Raw genomic sequence first — 18,708 nt, forward strand, 5'->3', positions numbered from 1 at the left:
CTAGCCTACCAGTTAAACTACTTTTATTTCTGACTCTAAATATAAATACTAATGTCTAGAAAAGAAAGAACACTAGAGACAAACATCATTTAAGGCCTCTTTCAAATGATTCTAAGAAATATGTGCCAAAAAAGTTCTAAAAGACTCTCCTATCATGTAAGAGAATAAGAAAATGTTATTTATATATTCCTGGTTTATAATCATCCTGGATCTAAAATTTGGCTCAGAATCCAGGTCAATGTAAGAAGAAATGAATTAAGAACTTAAAAAAAATACAGGTGCAGCTATAATTCAACTACATATTTCCCCTTTTTGTAGGGTGTGTCTTTGTTCTCACAGCTGGGAGAGGTGTACTTTAAATTTTCAACAAAGAAAGCCACCACATTAAAGAACTCTAGAAATTCCTATAACCAAAACTGTAGCAATAAGCATGCAATCTTCAATTGTCTTTCATAACGATATTATGTGCTTTAATCTTCTGTTCATCTGCACTCAGCACATTTGGCAAAGTACGTTAACAATAGAGATGAAAACACTCATTTGAATACAAAGCTTAGGAAAGAAGAATTACGTACAATGACTAATAACCAACATGTTTTAAGAATTTATTTTCACTATTAAAAAAAAGAACTGGAAATAATGTCATGTATTCTGTTTATGTTCTAAGTTTTTGTTTTAATTATTCAATTTCAGTTTTGCCTACAGGAAGAAAATAAAACAAAAACAATTATGATCTACATAAGATCAGTGATTTTGAACCCAAACTGCTGATTTTTAATGTATTCCTTTTCCCAAATGTATAAATGTGCTTTTTACCTCCAGTGTTTTATCAGTTCCACAGTCATAATTTATACAAAACACACAGATGGTCTTAGAAATAGTAAAAGTTTCAGATGTTACAACTTCCTAGCATATGGAACACCATCATGGATCATCGTTTTGGCAGCATGTAAATGATTTAAAAGTTATTTATATATTAACATCTTGGCATCATTTCATAGTCATAGGTTTTTACAACTTTAAACTGTTTGATTCCTTGTTGTAGGTGGTTCTTACATTGACTAGAAGCTACTGATGGCGTAGGGGAACTGGTGCTCTTTAATTAGAGGACAGCATCCCCTTAGACAGCAAAAGTAAATGAAGATTCTATAATAAATTAAATATTTTGCATAAGCAATAAAATGTCATCTAGTTCACTATATGATACATCAGGGAGTTCCAAGAATTTTTAAAAATCAAATTCATTATAGTGATTTTAAACGGTGAATGTCACAAAAAATTAACACATACACAAGCATACACACAAAATATAACCTTTAAAATTAACTGAGATCTTTGAAAATGCAAGACTACAACCACCATTATTTTTTATCTAGTGTATGGAACATGACATTAAAAAGAGTCGTCTATGCTCTGTGTCTAGTTTTGATCTTTCCAGTCTGTCTTGAACTGTTCAGTGAGGTTTGAACCCCCACCCCTTCCCTGAAACGGCTCTTGTCAAGGTCATTTATGACTGCTTACCAAGTTGTTAAATCCAGTGGTGAATTCTTAATCCTCATCATTACTCCATCTACCAGCTGTAATTGACTCAGTCACCGACACCTCCTTCAAATCGTCTTTACTTGGCGGCCCTTCTATTTCTCCTCCTTTCTCAGTGACTGCTCCCTCTCAGTTTCCACTGCCCTTTCTGCCTCTTCTCCATGAGAACTAACCATTGAACCGCTTTGCCTTTCTATCTGCAATCATTCCCTTGGTGATTGCAGTCTCCTGTTTTAAATAACATGTAAGAACTGATGACTCCTATATTCATCAGGATATGCTATGCTATATGTGCTAAAAAATCCTCAGTTACTTAATCAACAAAGATTTATTTCTCATTCATTTTACATGTCCATCTTGAGACGACAGGTGTGGGGTAGAAAGTTCTACACATAACTCAGGGGCTCAGGCTCTCAGGGTGTCTTCCACGTTGCAGTTGCACTACCTAAATAAGACAAGTAGCTTCCTTGGTTGCAGAGTGGTAAAGAGAGTACTGGAGTATTTAAACCACTAGTATTTAATTTCTTTAATTTTCACTCACAACCCATGAAGCTGAAAAAGTCAAACAGGTCTGCCGGACAGCAAAAAAGCTGGGAAGTAGAGTGTTTCATCTGCCAGAAGGACGGGAGAACTGCATAGTAATGAGTACTTGTATGCCTACCACGATGTAATTTTTTCTCCAACCTCAACCTCAATTCTGAATTTCTGCCTCATATATCCAACTGCCTATTTGACAATTATACTTGGATATCCAATAAGCATTTTAAAATTACCATGTCTAAAACTAAGCTCCTGATACTTCCCATCCCAAATCTTCCCCTATAATCTATGGCATCTCAGTTAATGGCATCTATACCATTTCAGTTGAGCAGGCCAATTAATTAGGAGGTCCTTGACTTTTCCCTTTTGCTCACAAACACATCCAGTCTGTTAGCAAATTCTGTTGGCTATTGCTTTGTAGTATATCCAGAATCTAGCCACTCCTCACTACCTCCCCATCCTAACAGCCTGGTTCAAACCACCATTTGTCTCTTACCCAGATTACCCTGAGAGCTCTTAGTGGGTCTCCCTGCCTCTACCATTGCCATGTTTCAGTGTGTTCTCAAGAGAGCAGAGGCTTCCCACCTTACTTAGAAGAAAAGCCAAACTATCTACAACACCTGTAAGAGCCTATGCAGTTGGACAATTATTAAATTCATAGCCTTTTTAAAAAGGCTACCCCCTGATGGTATCTCCTATAAATCTTTACTCATTCTGTTCAACCAACACTGATTTTTTACTCTCTAGTGAATGCGTTAGGTATACCCCACCTTAGGGTTTTTCTATTTAATATTTTATCTGCCTAGAATACCCTTTTTCCAGACACTTGTATAGTTCATTCCTTCAATTTTTTGAGGTTTTTATGTGAGGCATTCTCTCTAATCAGCCTATTTAAAATTTCAATCCCACCTGAACCCTAATGAATTCATCTATCTCTTCACTATTTTTAATAGGACTTACTATAGTTTAACTTACTGTATGTTACACTTATTTATTTTGGTTTTTGTCTGTATACTCTTTCTCTATTTTTATAGGATTTATTATAGTTTAATTTACTGTATATTACACTTATTTATTTTGGTTTTGTCTGTATACGCACTCATAAAATGTAAGCTCCAGCAGAACACTCACTGAGTTTTGATCAAGTTGCATCTCCAGGGCTAAGAATTTTGTTGGCCGGGCGTGGTGGCTCATGCCTGTAATCCCAGCATTTTGGGAGGTCAAGGCAGGCATATCATGAGGTCAGAAGATCGAGACCATCCTGGCCAACACGGTGAAACCTCATCTCTACTAAAAATACAAAAATTAGCTGGGTGTGGTGGTGCATGCCTGTAATCCCAGCTACTTAGGAGGCTGAGGCAAGAGAATCGCTTGAACCCAGGAGGTAGAGGTTTCAGTGAGCCGAGATCGTGCCACTGCACTCCAGCCTGGTGACAGAGCAAGACTCCGTCTCAAAAAAAAAAAAAAAAAAAGATTTTTGTCACTAACTTATATTAAACATGAATAGGTTATCAGGAAAGGCATGAGGGAAAGTCAGGGATGATAATGGTTTTAATGTGTTTGAATCAGTAAGGAAGGGAAAGAGGAATTATAGATAATGGTCATTAAATGATCTAGAATATATTTTTAAGGGCAAAGTATTCTTACCTTCATTGTACATGAATCCAAAAGGAATCTGTTATCACTAACAAGAAAAGCATTTGTTTCTTCGCTCTATTTCTCCCATGCTCTTTCTTGACTTCATTTCCAAAAACCAATGTTTCCCCATACAGTTACTTTTGTCATGTGACTCTGCAGCACCTCTTATGAGCAGAACCATGTCATCCTCACACCAATCCCAAGAATTACAGAAATCCTTTGGGAGACTCATTCTAATTCAGATTTACATGAAAAAAAAATGCTTAATTTTCTTTCAAGGTCTCTAACACCTGGTCTAACACAACCTTCTCTACTTTTCTCACTATTAATTTTTTCCAAGCTAATCTACTAACCAGGTGCTCAGAAACAGTGCAACTACTAATTAGGTTGTGCGGTCTACATTATAACTTTGCTCTTGTACATCTTCAGCAGTGACCTTTTCCTCACACATACATTCTCCTAGGGAACTTTAAATCTTGACCAGCGAATTCACAATGGACAGATATCAGTGCATGCTGAACAAAGAGAATCGTAAAGGGAAATATTGAGCAACCACAAAATCAATGAGGGCTTGGTGACTGAGGTGCTTTAGCCAACATCTTCCAAGACAAAACAAACAAAGAAGTCATATAGAATCACGGCTGTCAAGAAGAAAACGTATCTTGACTTCATACAAATCACATATAATTTCTTACATCAGAGCAGGAATTTGAAATCCAATAATCTCATCATATGACTTCATTTTATATTGAGATAAATTCACCATTAACCACCTTTCAAAATAAGATTTTATTTTTCAGAAACAATATTGAACACTATAGAACAGAAAAGCACTTTTAAAAATGAGAAAAAAACATAAAAACATCCTGAAGTGGCTTAAGAGGCCTTCTGGAAACATACTAAATAACAGATTTTCTTTAATAAACAGTTTTTACTATAACACATGGAAATTTTATAAGCCTTGAGTTACGACAATAATTAAGTCATACATAAAAGTGTTAACTCTGAGACACTAAAACAGGAATTATAGTTTTTCTTTTACTGATCTCTAAACACCATGAATTTTCCTTACTTACTTTCATGTCAACACAGAAAGAATTGAAATATATATTTTTTAAAAGAAAAGCTGAACATGGGAGCTGACGCAAGCCTTTATTGAAAATAATCTACTTCATTTTTCTCTTTTTTCTTTGGTAAAGATACACACAGTTAGACCAACAAATGTCCTCTGCTGTTGAATTAAATACTCACAGTTATTCTTTCATCTTTATCATCCAGTGGAGAGCCATCTTTCTTCCATGAAATGGTGGGCTCAGGATGGCCTCGTGGAGGTTGGCATTCCATTACTGCAGGCTCTCCTACTGCAACCATGACATCCGAAGGGTTTTGTCTGAAGTCATCCCGAAGTACTGTAGGAACAAGATTAAATCATTATACTCAAAAGTGATAGATACAGTCCTAATCTCTGAACTTCAGCAGGAGACATTTATTATAATTATAATAAACTACCACTAATAGCTCTTGCAATACAGCTTTAAGAATCTATATCTACTTATAGACATCTGCAATTTAATAAAGATATTTGACCTTAAACATACACAGGAGGGATAATTTGATATTCTTCAGAGGCCAGCAGGCGTGTGTATTCCGCTGCTTAGTGCCCTCACAGTTAGCATTTGGCTCATCTTTAACTTGCATTTCTTTTCTGCCTGCTGCCTACATTTTTCTCAGCCATGTGCTAACCAATATAACTGAATCCTCCTTTTATCTATATGATGCCACAGGATAATGTTTTCTATAATTAAATGAATTACATATACATGCAAAGCTAAATATTAAAAGAAAAAAATAAGATACTTCTAAGCATGAATTTAATTGAGCAATATTTTATAAATATATAAAATTAATGTATAAGGTTATATAATCATAATTTAAATATGCTCATTATAAAAACTTTAGACATATCTACAAAGCCACTACATTGAAACTCATTGTGTTTTTCCATGATTACTGAGAATGTTAGAAGGCACCAATATGGATAACAGCAGTGCTACCAACAGCATCACTTTTATGTTCTATGTTTTTGTTGTTTTTTTGTGTATACTATCTCATTAAATCCTTAACCTATTCAGAATGAGAGATATTATTAATTCTAATTGTACTACTAACATTAGTCCCATACTGTGGAGGAAGAAACAATTCACTATTGTAATCTCAACTGGATACTAATATAATATTAACATACTGTAAAACAAGCAGTATTTTGTAACTGTTAGAATTAGATGTGGAAAAGAAACCAAATACATATTCCAAAAATAGCTCATACAGTAAAATTGTCCCCAGCATCTTGATAACATCAAGAAATCATGAATTATGTGGCATAATTGTATCTTAAATACAACTCTGTTGTATACTAGACATGCAATCTTGAACATAACTATTTAATACTTTTGCTTCCCTTTTCACAAAAGAGGGATGAACATATATATACTTCAGTACAAAGTCCAATAGTTATCGTTCCTCCACCCTGCTTTCCTTGATCTGATGTGTAGTAGAATGTGAACCATTTTGGTAACCTAATTTAACATGGTACTGAAAATGTTTATTAGTATGTTAAGTGCACAGATTTGGATTGATAAATGTTATTTATCTTTTAAAACCTATTGAATTGGGCTGGGTGTGGTGGCTTACGCCTATAATCCCAGCACTTTGGGAGGCCAAGGAGGGCGGATTACCTGAGGTCAGGAGTTTGAGACCAGCCTGACCAACATGGAGAAACCCTGTCTCTACTAAAAATACAAAATTAGCCAGGCACAGTGATGCATGCCTGTAATCCCAGCTACTCAGGAGGCTGAGGCAGGAGAATTGCTAGAACCTAGGAGGTGGCGGTTGCGGTGAGCTGAGATCGTGCCATTGCACGCCAGCCTCTGTCTCAAATAAATAAATAGATAAATAAATAAATAAATAAATAAATCCTATTGAATTTTTAAAAGAATATTTGAATTTAATATTTATTACTATAATTTTGTACTGGAATGGACGTCTTTCCATTCCACTGGCATTTAAAAGTGCTTTCATGGATGAAGTACTATAGTGTAAAAAACTTATGCTCAAGCTGTTCTTTCAAAAATCACTCTTAAACTTTTTTTCAAAACCTCAAACCAGTTTAAATTTTTTCCTTCCTCAATTCCAACCAACTAGATATATCCATTCGAGTAAGTTATCACATCCATGAAAAAAATCCCCATTTTGTAATCTGAATATTAAGACAACTTGGGCACGGCATGACTATGTTAATATTTGGAAACTACTGCTTCAAAGAGAAGACTTTCTTTCTTATCTTTGGAAAGAACAGTAAAAGGAAAAGCAAAATAAATCTGATCTCGCCAAACTGTTTAAATTCTAACTTCAATACTATTCAGTATTAATAAAATATATAGACACAAAGGTAAACCTTGTTAAACTGAAAACTCCAGCTACTGTTACCACATAATAAAAGAACAGAGTATAAAGACTTTCACTATTTATAAGCTTATATTATTATTAGGTGTTAAGAATGTAACACAAATAAAATATAAGGCCTGCAGAAAAAGCAAATGGATTGACCTTGACAGGCAGTATGTGCCTTTGCTGGATCACATTATTAATCAATGATAACACCTCTGAAAAGGTTAACACCTTTGAAACACCCAAAAGTAAAATACTTTTCAAATAAAAGTAAACAATATGCACAATTTTTCTCTGTGGCAACCTTAAAACCAATTTGGTAATGCTATATCTTATTTACAAGCTGAATCATTTCTCAAACCAATGAATAATAAAATGTCTTGCAGAAATATCAAAGGTCTAAGTCAGACAAATCAAGTTTTTCTTAAATATTTACTATGTTATTTGGCCTTTTATAATATATAATGAAAAACTAACAAAATGTAATCCATTAAAAACTGTTGCTTAGATAATGCTCATGTGATTGTTTTTGCAGCTGTAAAGCATAAAACTTCAGTATTGCCCATGACTATGGCAATTCTGCATAAAGTTATGAATTTAATATTTTTCTTCTCTCTTCTAAAACTAATTTTTCTTTCTTATACTTATCCCAAAGATTTCCTTTTGGGGGAAAATAATATGGTGCCACCTTATAAAACTATATGAAACTTTTAGTTAAACTGTCCAGTTTTCAAAATTCATGAGTACACTTAAGTCATCACAATAAAAATGAAATTCAAATGATTCGCAGCATTTTGGCAGAAAAACCAAAAGCATCCATAAGTATTCCCAGATAAATCTTTTGAAAAGCTTCTCCTTTTCTCCTTTAACCATTTCTATTAACCAAAGCATATATACTTTTAATGTTTCTTGATTTGAATCGTATGAAAATTTTAATTTGGAATAATTAAAATTATTAATAAAAATAAAATAACCTAATAATTAAAGTATTATTAGGTCTAATACTAATTTGAAAAGAGCAAGTAGCATGCATAGTGTATCCAAGTAGATATCACCTAAAAAGGTATTAAATCAGAGTTCCCACTAAGATTGTAACAATATAATGTTTCTTTCATATTTGTGTAGTTTTATTTTATGTGTATAGTTTGGTACATATAATTTAACTCAACAGCATTTCATTTTTTTATTCTATTAAATTAGAGGAAACATACATTTCATTAAATATTTGAATCCTAGAAGGTTTTTTCTTTAAAAAAAAATGGTTCACTGGGCCGGGCGCAGTGGCTCACGCCTGTAATCCCAGCACTTTGGGAGGCCAGCAGGCAGATCACGAGGTCAGGAGATCGAGACCATCCTGGATAACAAGGTGAAACCCCGTTTCTACTAAAAATACAAAAAATTAGCCGGGCTTGGTGGCGGGCACCTGTAGTCGCAGCTACTCAGGAGGCTGAGGCAAGAGAATGGTGTGAACCCAGGAGGTGGAGCTTGCAGTGAGCCAAGATCACACCACTGCACTCCAGCCTGGGCAACAGAGCGAGACTCCATCTCAAAAATAAATAAATAAATAAATAAATAAATTAATTAATTAATTAAAATAAAAAAGTTCACTAATTGTACAAAACATAACAAAGCATATAATCACTACTTTTTGAAAACTTTACATCAATTTTAACACAATTCTCAAAATAAGTAAACATGTTTTCAGAAAAGAATTCTAAAATTCAGTGGTGTCTTTGCAACTTATCTAGGTAATATTAAGATAGGAAGCAAAGCAGAATAAAAAAAGTTAAACAGAAGGTGTTCCAAGTAATATGGAGACTTTACTACTTGCAAAACAGTCTTTAAGTGCATTGAGGAAATTTTAGAACTGAAACATAACATTACAGAATGGGCAGAGATCTTTGACAACATATAATCAATCCCATAAACAGAGACAACCAAGTCCCAGGAAGCTTTGCTTGTGTTATTTATGAGAAGGGGACCAGAAGAAAACCCAGGTATTCTGATTCCCAGTGAAGCATTATTTTTTGTTGTTTTGCTTGTTTACCACATGACTATTGTAATGTAAAAATCCAATTGTTCTATCTAATCCATTGTATTTCCAATAAATTCACTTTATTATTGCAAAAGGCTTGACTTATGGCGACTGTGCATCACTGCGCTACAGTCTCACCACTATCCAATCTTGGTAGGCTCAAGTGCTCAAGTGAAATGTGAACAACTCATGGTGAATATTTGTGAACTACATACAATGCCTTTACCTACATGAATCATAGAATCTCAGTGCGGTTAGGGGCTTGATAGATGTGTGATCTGCACTTTTTTGTTTTAGAAATTAATAAATTAAGGCTCCTCAGGGGGAGAGGAGCATGCCACATAAATAGTAATAATAATAATAATAATAATAATAATGTCAGCAATATAATAATGATGTTAGCAATGGCTGATGCTAATTGAACATTTACTGTGTAAGGAACCTTAGTAAGTAACAATTCATTTAATACTCATAACAAGTCTATGACAAAGTGAATGTATTGGTTTTGATTCACAGGTGAGGAATTTGTAGGACGCAGTGGCCAAGCTAGAATATAGATCTCCAGTATGTAAAGAACACTCCTCTACCAAGTTGCCTGCCTATCTGGTCTTAACATAGTGTTCATAATTCTAAATACACAAGTATCATGATATAATTAATATTTCAGACTCATTCTATTGTAACATAAGTGAGAAATTTCCCTCCTGACAATCATATGGCTATCTTTGAATATATCCTGCATTCCTGTGTTTTTTCAGATTATTTTTCTTGGAAGAGGACACTACATTTTCAGAATAATATTGAGAATTAGATTTCATTATTCATAACACATATGATGTGCTAATTTTTATCAATGCTTCCTTTTATATTTCAACCAGAAAATGATTGAAAAAGCTGTATATTAAGAAGCATTTTAATTAAATATGGGCAATTTAATTAGAAGTGGGTATCTTGGGAAAAATAGGGGAAGATATTCTGCAGTCCTGGGATTTATTTTTTTCTACTTCCATTGATAAAGACTACTTTATCAATGAAATCTTGCAGCAAATAGTAACCTCTTGTCAACTAGGAAAAAAAATAAAATGAAACCCTTAAAAACTAAGGTGCATTGGAGGAGAAAATAAAGACGAGGTAAATAAAGACAACTCTATAAATGCTAAATAGCAACCCATTTCTGTTGCCATGTACCATTTTAATTGTTTTCAAAATTACTACTCACATACATAGTCTTTAATTTTGAGTACAGAAAATATTACTTACTTTTATGACACTCCTAGTTCCCTGTTTGAACACCAATGTCATGCTGATGTAAATAAGTGTAATTTAATATCAAAATAACTATCATTCTTTCATTTAACACATCTGCACTGAGCACATACTTTGTGTCTGGCAGCTGTGCTATAACTCTTGTATCTTCCTTGCAGTGAAGTATATGTAAAATGTTGACGTCTGTCAAAAAACATTAATATTCACCTTTTTGGGAAACAGTAATACAATAGGGTCTTATTGCAGGTTATTTTGAATTAAGAGATAAATTTTGAAGGCTGGATCAGAAAGCATATCATAAAGTCTTCTATAACTATTTGCAGTCTTACTTTTTAGCTGACAGCACTGCCCAGAAGAACGAAGTGCTGTTCTTTGTACAAATGTGTGAAAAATTTCTTAATATTTATTAAATAATTCCAAACTTTAAAAAAGATTCCAACAAAAGGATAAATGTACAGAAAGATAAACCATTGAAGAGGAAAACTAAAATAATAACAAGTAAAATAATATTCCATCAAATATTATCCATCTTACAACACCATCTTCTAAAGCTAAGGAATTTGTTTCTAAAAAAGATGCATGTGAACATCAATTCTGTATAAAGTTTCCTAAAGATACTCATTTAATTTTTAAAATTTGACACTGAATATATCTAGGAATATTCTACAATAATAATGTCATCTTCTACTTGTATTTTTCTTATATCATGCAACTTTGTTTTTAAACCTTAAATTATGCTTTGCTTAGGACCCTGGAAGAAAATATGTTGGTAGAAGCACTTTTGAAGATTTGACAAAACTCTCATGTTCTAACCTAGGAAAGGAGTACTTTTATTCAAAAATTGTACATTCTGAAAATCTGATATAGCGGATGGATGGCAAATATCACTCAACATTATATGATAACAACGTAACATGAATGAACACAAGACATTGCAGATAAAATGAGAAGAATTACCAGAATAAAAACAATTACTAGCAAATTGTTTATTTACATACTGTATGATGGAGAAGCAAGCTAACTTAAATACAGTTGTATGTTTCTGCATTCTGCTGGGCTGTGGAAATGGGGCCATGTTGTTTCTGGTCTTTTAATTGTTAGAATTACATCCAGATTGGGTTCAAGCTTAAACCACATTCACATTTTGCAGAAATATGAACACCATAATGACACTTCCTGTACTGCTGTGCAAAATACTCCCTAGTGCTTATTCCAACAGCACTAAGTCTTCAGGACAAAGAGAAGGTAAGTTTGGCATAGTAGGTTTCAGTTAAAATTTGTAATGTGTTCTAGAGAAAAGTGTACATCAGTAAGGATCAATTTTTTTTTAAATTTGATTTTAAGTTCTGGGATACAAGTGGAGAGTGTGTAGGTTTGTTACATAGGTATACATGTGCCATGGTGGTTGGCTGCACCTATCGACCTGACATCTAGGTTTTAAGCTCCACACGCATTAGCTACTTGTCCTAATGCTCTCCTTCCCCTTGCCCTTCTCCGCCCCTCAACTGGCCCTGATGTGTGTTGTTCCCCAACCTGTGTCCATGTGTTCTCATTAGAATCAACATTTAAATAGTTAATATTCAGTGGACTTGAAAGTCTGGTAGATCATTTTAAAATGTATCACCAAAGTAAGTCAAATGGCTAAAATCATATGTTCTAACTTAAAGTCAGTAACTTACTGTATGTTTGCATTTTATACACTTTAAAATAACCTATAAATGATAGATTTATTTTAAAAGTTCACTTTTTACAGGACATCATTTTATACAGTAATATTTGTAGATGTGTTTATTTATGAATCAGAAACAGAAGTCTAGAATGTCAGAATCACAACACAGATTCTTTCACTATTCTGTGATTTTAACAGGTACGTTCACAATGACTCAGTTATTTCCATAAAAAACAGAGTTTTATACTCTATCTTGATAGGGTTATTATGAAAGCTAATTATTTAATGTTTATACAGGACTTGCCATTTATATGGTGCATTACATCTGCAAAAAAGTATTGCTATTAGTCACTATGTAAGGAATTGCCAAATTTCTCAGCTGCCAGTACAAATGGAAAGGAGGACAAAGAATGCCATTGATGACGGTTTTAAAGTGCCAGAGCAAAAGTCACACTCAGGAGTAGCCTGGCAGGGTTAAAAAAACACAGACAAAATGAGGATATCTGAGCTACGGGACCCTGATTAGGGCAAGACAAGCATGCATTCTTTCTTTTGTAAAATCCAACTTTTTATGTAGCCTTGCAGCAAGAGTCCTCAATCAAAGAAATATGCTTCTGTATTTATTGCCTGGCTCTTTGTATCTGAAGGTCAGCTACATGAGAACAGGGAATTTGTGATTATCCCCTAGTATTTCCAGTGCCCAGGACAACATCCAAGACACAGGAGGTATCCAGTAAATGTTTACTACACTTTCCAATATGCTAAGTAGTAGATTTTAAATGGTGGCTTGCATTGGCAGGAGTTCTATAGTTGTATTGCTTGGGGTATAGGGAGGTAGACACACATATTCAAATAAACACATACATATACAACTATAATTGTGATACATGTCATGAAGGAAGGTATAGGATGCTGTGTGAGAGAATAATGAGAAACATAATTTAGATTGGAGGTGAGGGAATAGTAAGGAAGTAACAGTTAAGGTGAAGTCTGAGTAATGAGTAAAACTTATCCTCTGGAAGTGCATTGCAGGCACAGGAAATACTTCAGGTGAGGAAAAATCCTGGTACACTGGAAAAGCCTTGGATGCCGTGTAGTGGGACTGGTGGAGAGCAAAACAAGACAACCTTGGTAGGGACAACAGGGACCAGATTTGCTATGCACAGCAGCCATGAGCAAGGGTAAGCTTTTATTTTAATTCCAATGAGAAGCCACTGGAGTCTTAAGCAAAATAGTGTTATAATGAAATTCTCATACTTCAGTGTTCATTCTAGCTGCTCTGTGAATGAAATGGAGAGGGAAGTAATAATGGACATGGAGGCCAGGTGTGGTGGCTCAGCGCATAATCCCAGCATTTTGGAGGCAGATGCTGGAGGATGGCCTGAGCCCAGGAGTTGGAGACCAGCCTGGGAAACATAGTGAGACACTGACTCTACAAAAAACAAAATGTACAAAATTAGCCAGGCATGGTGGTGCTCACCAGTGGTTCTGGCTAGTGGGGAGACTGAGGTAGGAGGATCGCTTGAGCCTGGGAGATTGAGGCCACTTTGAGACATGATTGCACTACTGCACTCCAGCCTGAGCAACAGAGCCAGACCCTGTTTCAAAAAAATAAACAAACAAAAAAGGAAGTATAGAGACCAATTAGAAGGCTACTGAAGTAATTACAGGTAAAATGGTGATGGTTTTATACCATCATTATGATACCAGATTTGACACAATAGTGACAGATTGGAGGTACATTTTGTTGGCAAAAATCAAAATGATTTATTGAAGGGCTGAAGTTGACAGAGAAAGACATTAATAATAACACCCAGGTTTCTAATCTGAGTAACTGATCATGTCATTTCCAAGGTACAGGAGAATAGGTAGACAATATATAAGTAAATCCTTCTATGAGGAGGAACAACAAAACAAAAGATATCCTTATTTTTTAAAAAATTTAAAACATGATTTGAGAGTATAGAGTCTGATATGAAAATTGTTTCATTGGTTAAAAAATATTATGGCTTTAAATTCAGCCCTTGATTTTGAGCTATTTGGATCTATATGCTACCATATTTCAAATCTTATTTGCTAACTGATAATATTCATTGATCAATGAATTCATACTTTAATTTTGGGGATGACAAATTTTAATCTAGTTTGATCCATATCATGTATTTTTTAACTGAAAAACTCAAATATATCTGATACATTCTAAGTTTATAAATGTATATATACAACATATGTGGATTATATATATATGTATGTATAATACAGATACGTGACATACATGACCGCTAGTCATTGATATACTGTGATGGTAACACTAAGCACCAAATTATGGTAAAAACAAAACAAAACAAAACAAAAAACACTCAGTTATTTTGATTGGAAAATGAAAATAACTCAAAACATGGGTCATTTCCAAGGACTGCCATAAATTAAGCTCAATAACATATTAAATCAAAAACAATAAAATCAATAACATACTAAAGGATATGATATATCAATATTTAAGGACACAAGAACTAATAACATATTAAAGATTATTCTACAATTGGAATGCACAAAAAGTTCACTGCATTTCACTTTCACATATGTAAAGCATATGTAAAATTCCCTGCAATTACACTGAATCCCAAAAATCTTATGGATTTTATTTGTGATTCACTTAATCGTTCATTCAATAAAAGTACAACACACTATATTTGGTGATGGTAGCTAGTAAGATAAACAAGACAAAGTCTCTGCTTTCAGGGCACTTATTTCAGAATTTTTCTCTCTCCTTTGTGTGTGCGTGTGTGCATGTGTGTATGTGTGTGTATTTCATAGCATGCTTTGTTTAATTGAAATTTTAGATAAAAGTCTAATATGCAAAACAAATAAAGGAGATACTATTTTACTTTTCCACCTTGGGCTATCCTGCAGAAGAGTTCAGGTCTAGTGGTCCTGAAGAAAAGGCTCAAAAGTCACCAGTAAAAAACAACAACAACGTAATGTGAATAACAGCTCATATAGAATCATAACTTTTTTATTTTTTATTTTATTTTTTTGAGATAGTTTCTTGTCACCCAGGCTGAAATGCAGCAGCACAATCCACAATCTCAACTCACTGCAACCTCCGCCTTCTGGGTTCAACTGATTCTCCTGCCTCAGCCTCCCAAGTAGCTGGGATTACAGGCAAGCACCACCATGCCCAGCTAATTTTTGTACTTTTAGTAGAGACAGGGTTTCGCAACGTTGGCCAGGCTGGTCTCAAACTCCTGACCTCACGGGAGCCACCTGCGTCAGCCTCCCAAAGTGGTGCGATTAAAGGCGTGAGCCACTGCGCGTGGCTGAGAATCATAACTTTAATCTTAGTACAACCTTCCCTACTTCCACTCCCACTCGCAATTGCAAATGAGGACACATAGGTGATGCAAGGACTCAAGGTTGCACGATGAGTGATCGAACACAACCTGAAACAGATGTTTTCATCTTTTATTTTCATAAAGACACACATATCTTTTAAGTGCCTGAAAAAGACTAGAGTGTTTTCTAATTTAAATATTTCCTGGGAAACAAAGGCATGCGCACATGCACACACACACACACACACACACGCACAAACTCACACTTCTTTACCCTCTCAAGCCCACAATACCAGCAGTTAAATAGGAGAAGGATTAAAAGGAGTTTTCAAATTTTACGGAGCAGGGGTGATAATGGTAACAGTCTCAAGGGGGAAGAATCCTCACAGTTTAAAATGATCTCATTAAAACCTCCCTAGTAATTGGGAAGAACTAGAGAAAATAGCTATTGAATTGAAAACAAACAAACAAACTCTTCCCACCAATGTATCTTTGTGAAGCATAATTAAGGTTGCCAATTATAACATCCCCTCCCCACACAACCCAAAGGAATATTTCAGTGATAGAAAAAACCAAGTCTAAATAGCATACACAGAAACACATGAACTAAACAAAGGGATCTTTAATTGGTGACAGTCTGCCCTAAATCACTTTTATTATTGCTGAACATAATAACATTCAGATCTGTTAATTCCTTGTATCTTCCCCTATCAGAGTCTGTTTTTGGCTTCAAAATAATAATGCCAAATACCTAACAGGGCTCTCAATCTCCAAGGAAAATAACAAGCATGCGATTGTGTAGCTGTGTGAGCTGCGTTTTCCTGACAAACTACAGAGCCCTTGGGAGAGTCTGCTCAGCCATCAGCTCTGGCAGACAAAGTTTAAGACCTCCTCTGGATGATAGCTAGAATCACGCTAACAACTCTGACTTAAGGTACTTGAGATTAAATTAGCAGAAAGTGAATCATTTTATTATTCTTATTAATGATGCTATCTTTTCCAATAATTGTTTTATGTAATTATAAAATTCATTCCTCACTGGGTGCAGTGGCTCACGCCTGTAATCCCTGCACTTGGGAGGCCGAGGCAGGAGGACTGCCTGTGCCCAGCAGTTTGAGGCCAGCCTGGGCAATACAGTGGGACCCCTGTCTCTACAAAAAAATATATAAAAAAATAGCTGGGTGTGGTGGCACAGGCCTGTAGTCCCGCTACTTGGAAGGCTGAGGTGGGAGGATTGCTTGAGCCCAGAGGTCAAGAAGGCTTCAGTGAGCCATGGTCATGCCACTTCACTCCAGCCTGGGTGACAGAGTGAGACCCTATCTCAAAAAAAAAAAAAAAAAATCCTCCTCAGGACATATTGGAAGCCAAAGAAAAAATATTGAACATGGCAAAACAATTCAATAAAAATAAATACTACTCTCTCAAAGTGAAGATCTTTAATTATTAACCATTACTAAATGTTATTTGTGTGTGTGTTGATTGTGTCTATTTTTAATATCAGTTCATGGAAATAGAGTGTTTACAATGGAGGAAATTTTTGTGCTACAGAAGTCACATCTTCAGCAACCCCTCACCTGAACCTCACTCTCAGTATCAGCTGAGTTTACTATATACAAAACACCTGCAATCAACAAGATGGCTAACCCATGTCCTGGAGAGTTACACATTGCCTGTGAGGCAATAGGAAGAAACTCTGGCTCTTTTCCTGTTACCCCAAATCACGCAGAGACAGAGGCTGAAGTGTTTCCACCACCAGGAACCCACCTGCGTGGCCTAGGAAGGCATTGCTGCGAGAGCTGTGATGGACACTAACACTGCTTTGCAAGAGGTGCTGGAGAGCGCCTTCATCCATGAGGGCCTGGCGTGTGGGATTCGTGGTGCCGCCAAAGTCTGAAACAAGGGCCAAGCCCATCTTTGTGCTCTTGCAAGCAAATGTGATGAGCCTATACGTATGTCAAATTGGTGAAGGTTCTTGTGATGAACACCAAATCAACCTATTAAGGCTGATGACAACATGATACTAGGGAAATGGTTGGGTATCTGTGAATCTCACAGGGGAAAACATGTAAAGTGGTTGGTTGCAGTTGTGTGATAGTTAAGGTCTATGGTAAAGAATCTCAGGCCACGCATGTCATCAAAGACTACTTCAAATCCAAAAAAATGAACAAATAGAACACTTAAAAAAAAAAAAAAGCGAACGAGAGAAATAAGCTATGGTTAAAGTTGCCCCTCCAAAGGTTCTATTTCACAGCATATCATAAGAATTGAATTTAAAAATAAAATCATTTTGTGCCATTTTTAAGTGCATCCAATAAGCTATAAAGACCACCATGATTTGAGGCCCCCTCTTGTCCATTTAAATATATGTATAAATAGCTGTTTTTTCAGTTGTCAATTTTATATTACTCATTTTTCTCTCAGAACTTCTATTTCCATTTTAATTCCCACCCAATTTTATCCTCATGCAGTAGGCTTTTGTCTGACAGATTTGTTGTTTATTAATTATTGTAACACAGTTCATTGCTTTGAAATAAGGAACTGTGGAACATTTTCTATTTTTGCTGCCCCAGAGGTCTTCACATCTCTGAAAATGCACCATAGAAAGATCGAGACATCTAAACAGCATGCCTTTTAATGTAAAAAATATGCAAAAATGAATGGCGACATATCAAAGGGGAATTCCACAACAGGACATTTTCAGTCACCTCAGTTTTAAGAATGATATCTATGGAGAGTGAGAATCTGGACAACATAAAACTACCATGCTGATATGGTTTGACTGTATTCCCACGTGTTGTGGGAGAAGCCCAGTGGGAGATAATTGAATGATGGGAGTGGTTTCCCCCATGCTGTTGTTCTCATGGTAGTGAAAGTCTCACGAGATCTGACGGTTTTATATGGGGAAACCTCTTGCGCTTGGCTCTCACTCTTCTCTTTTCCGCCGCTATGTGAGACGTGACTTTCACCTTCCGCCATGATTGTGAGGCCTCCCCAGCCATGTGGAACTGTGAGTCCATTAAACCTATTTATTTTGTAAATTACCCATTCTCAGGTATGTCTTTGTCAGCAGCATAAAACCAGACGAATACACATGGCTATATACCTCTAAAATCTAAAGGTACCCTGGTAAAAACACACTACACTGAAAATTTATGTATAATTTTAGGTAATTATAAAATTCATTCCTCACTGGGTGCAGTGGCTCATACCTGTAATCCCTGCATTTGGGAGGCCGAGGC

The 18,708-nt window shown here is 35.4% G+C and overlaps 1 protein-coding gene across 15 annotated transcripts in view; it reads right to left on the reverse strand.

The window, feature by feature from the left end:
- The window catches only part of ROBO1 (roundabout guidance receptor 1), a 1,167,403-nt gene that overhangs the window by 143,955 nt on the left and 1,004,740 nt on the right, over positions 1–18,708 (reverse strand). For all 15 annotated transcript variants that reach the window (XM_016941499.4, XM_016941496.4, XM_063806043.1 and 12 more), the window contains one exon: positions 4,969–5,126. In XM_016941499.4, the coding sequence (XP_016796988.2) occupies positions 4,969–5,126 (158 nt within the window). The remainder of the gene's footprint in view (positions 1–4,968; positions 5,127–18,708) is intronic.

Source organism: Pan troglodytes, chromosome 2 (assembly GCF_028858775.2).
Source record: "Pan troglodytes isolate AG18354 chromosome 2, NHGRI_mPanTro3-v2.0_pri, whole genome shotgun sequence".
NCBI classification, from domain to species: Eukaryota; Metazoa; Chordata; class Mammalia; order Primates; family Hominidae; genus Pan; species Pan troglodytes.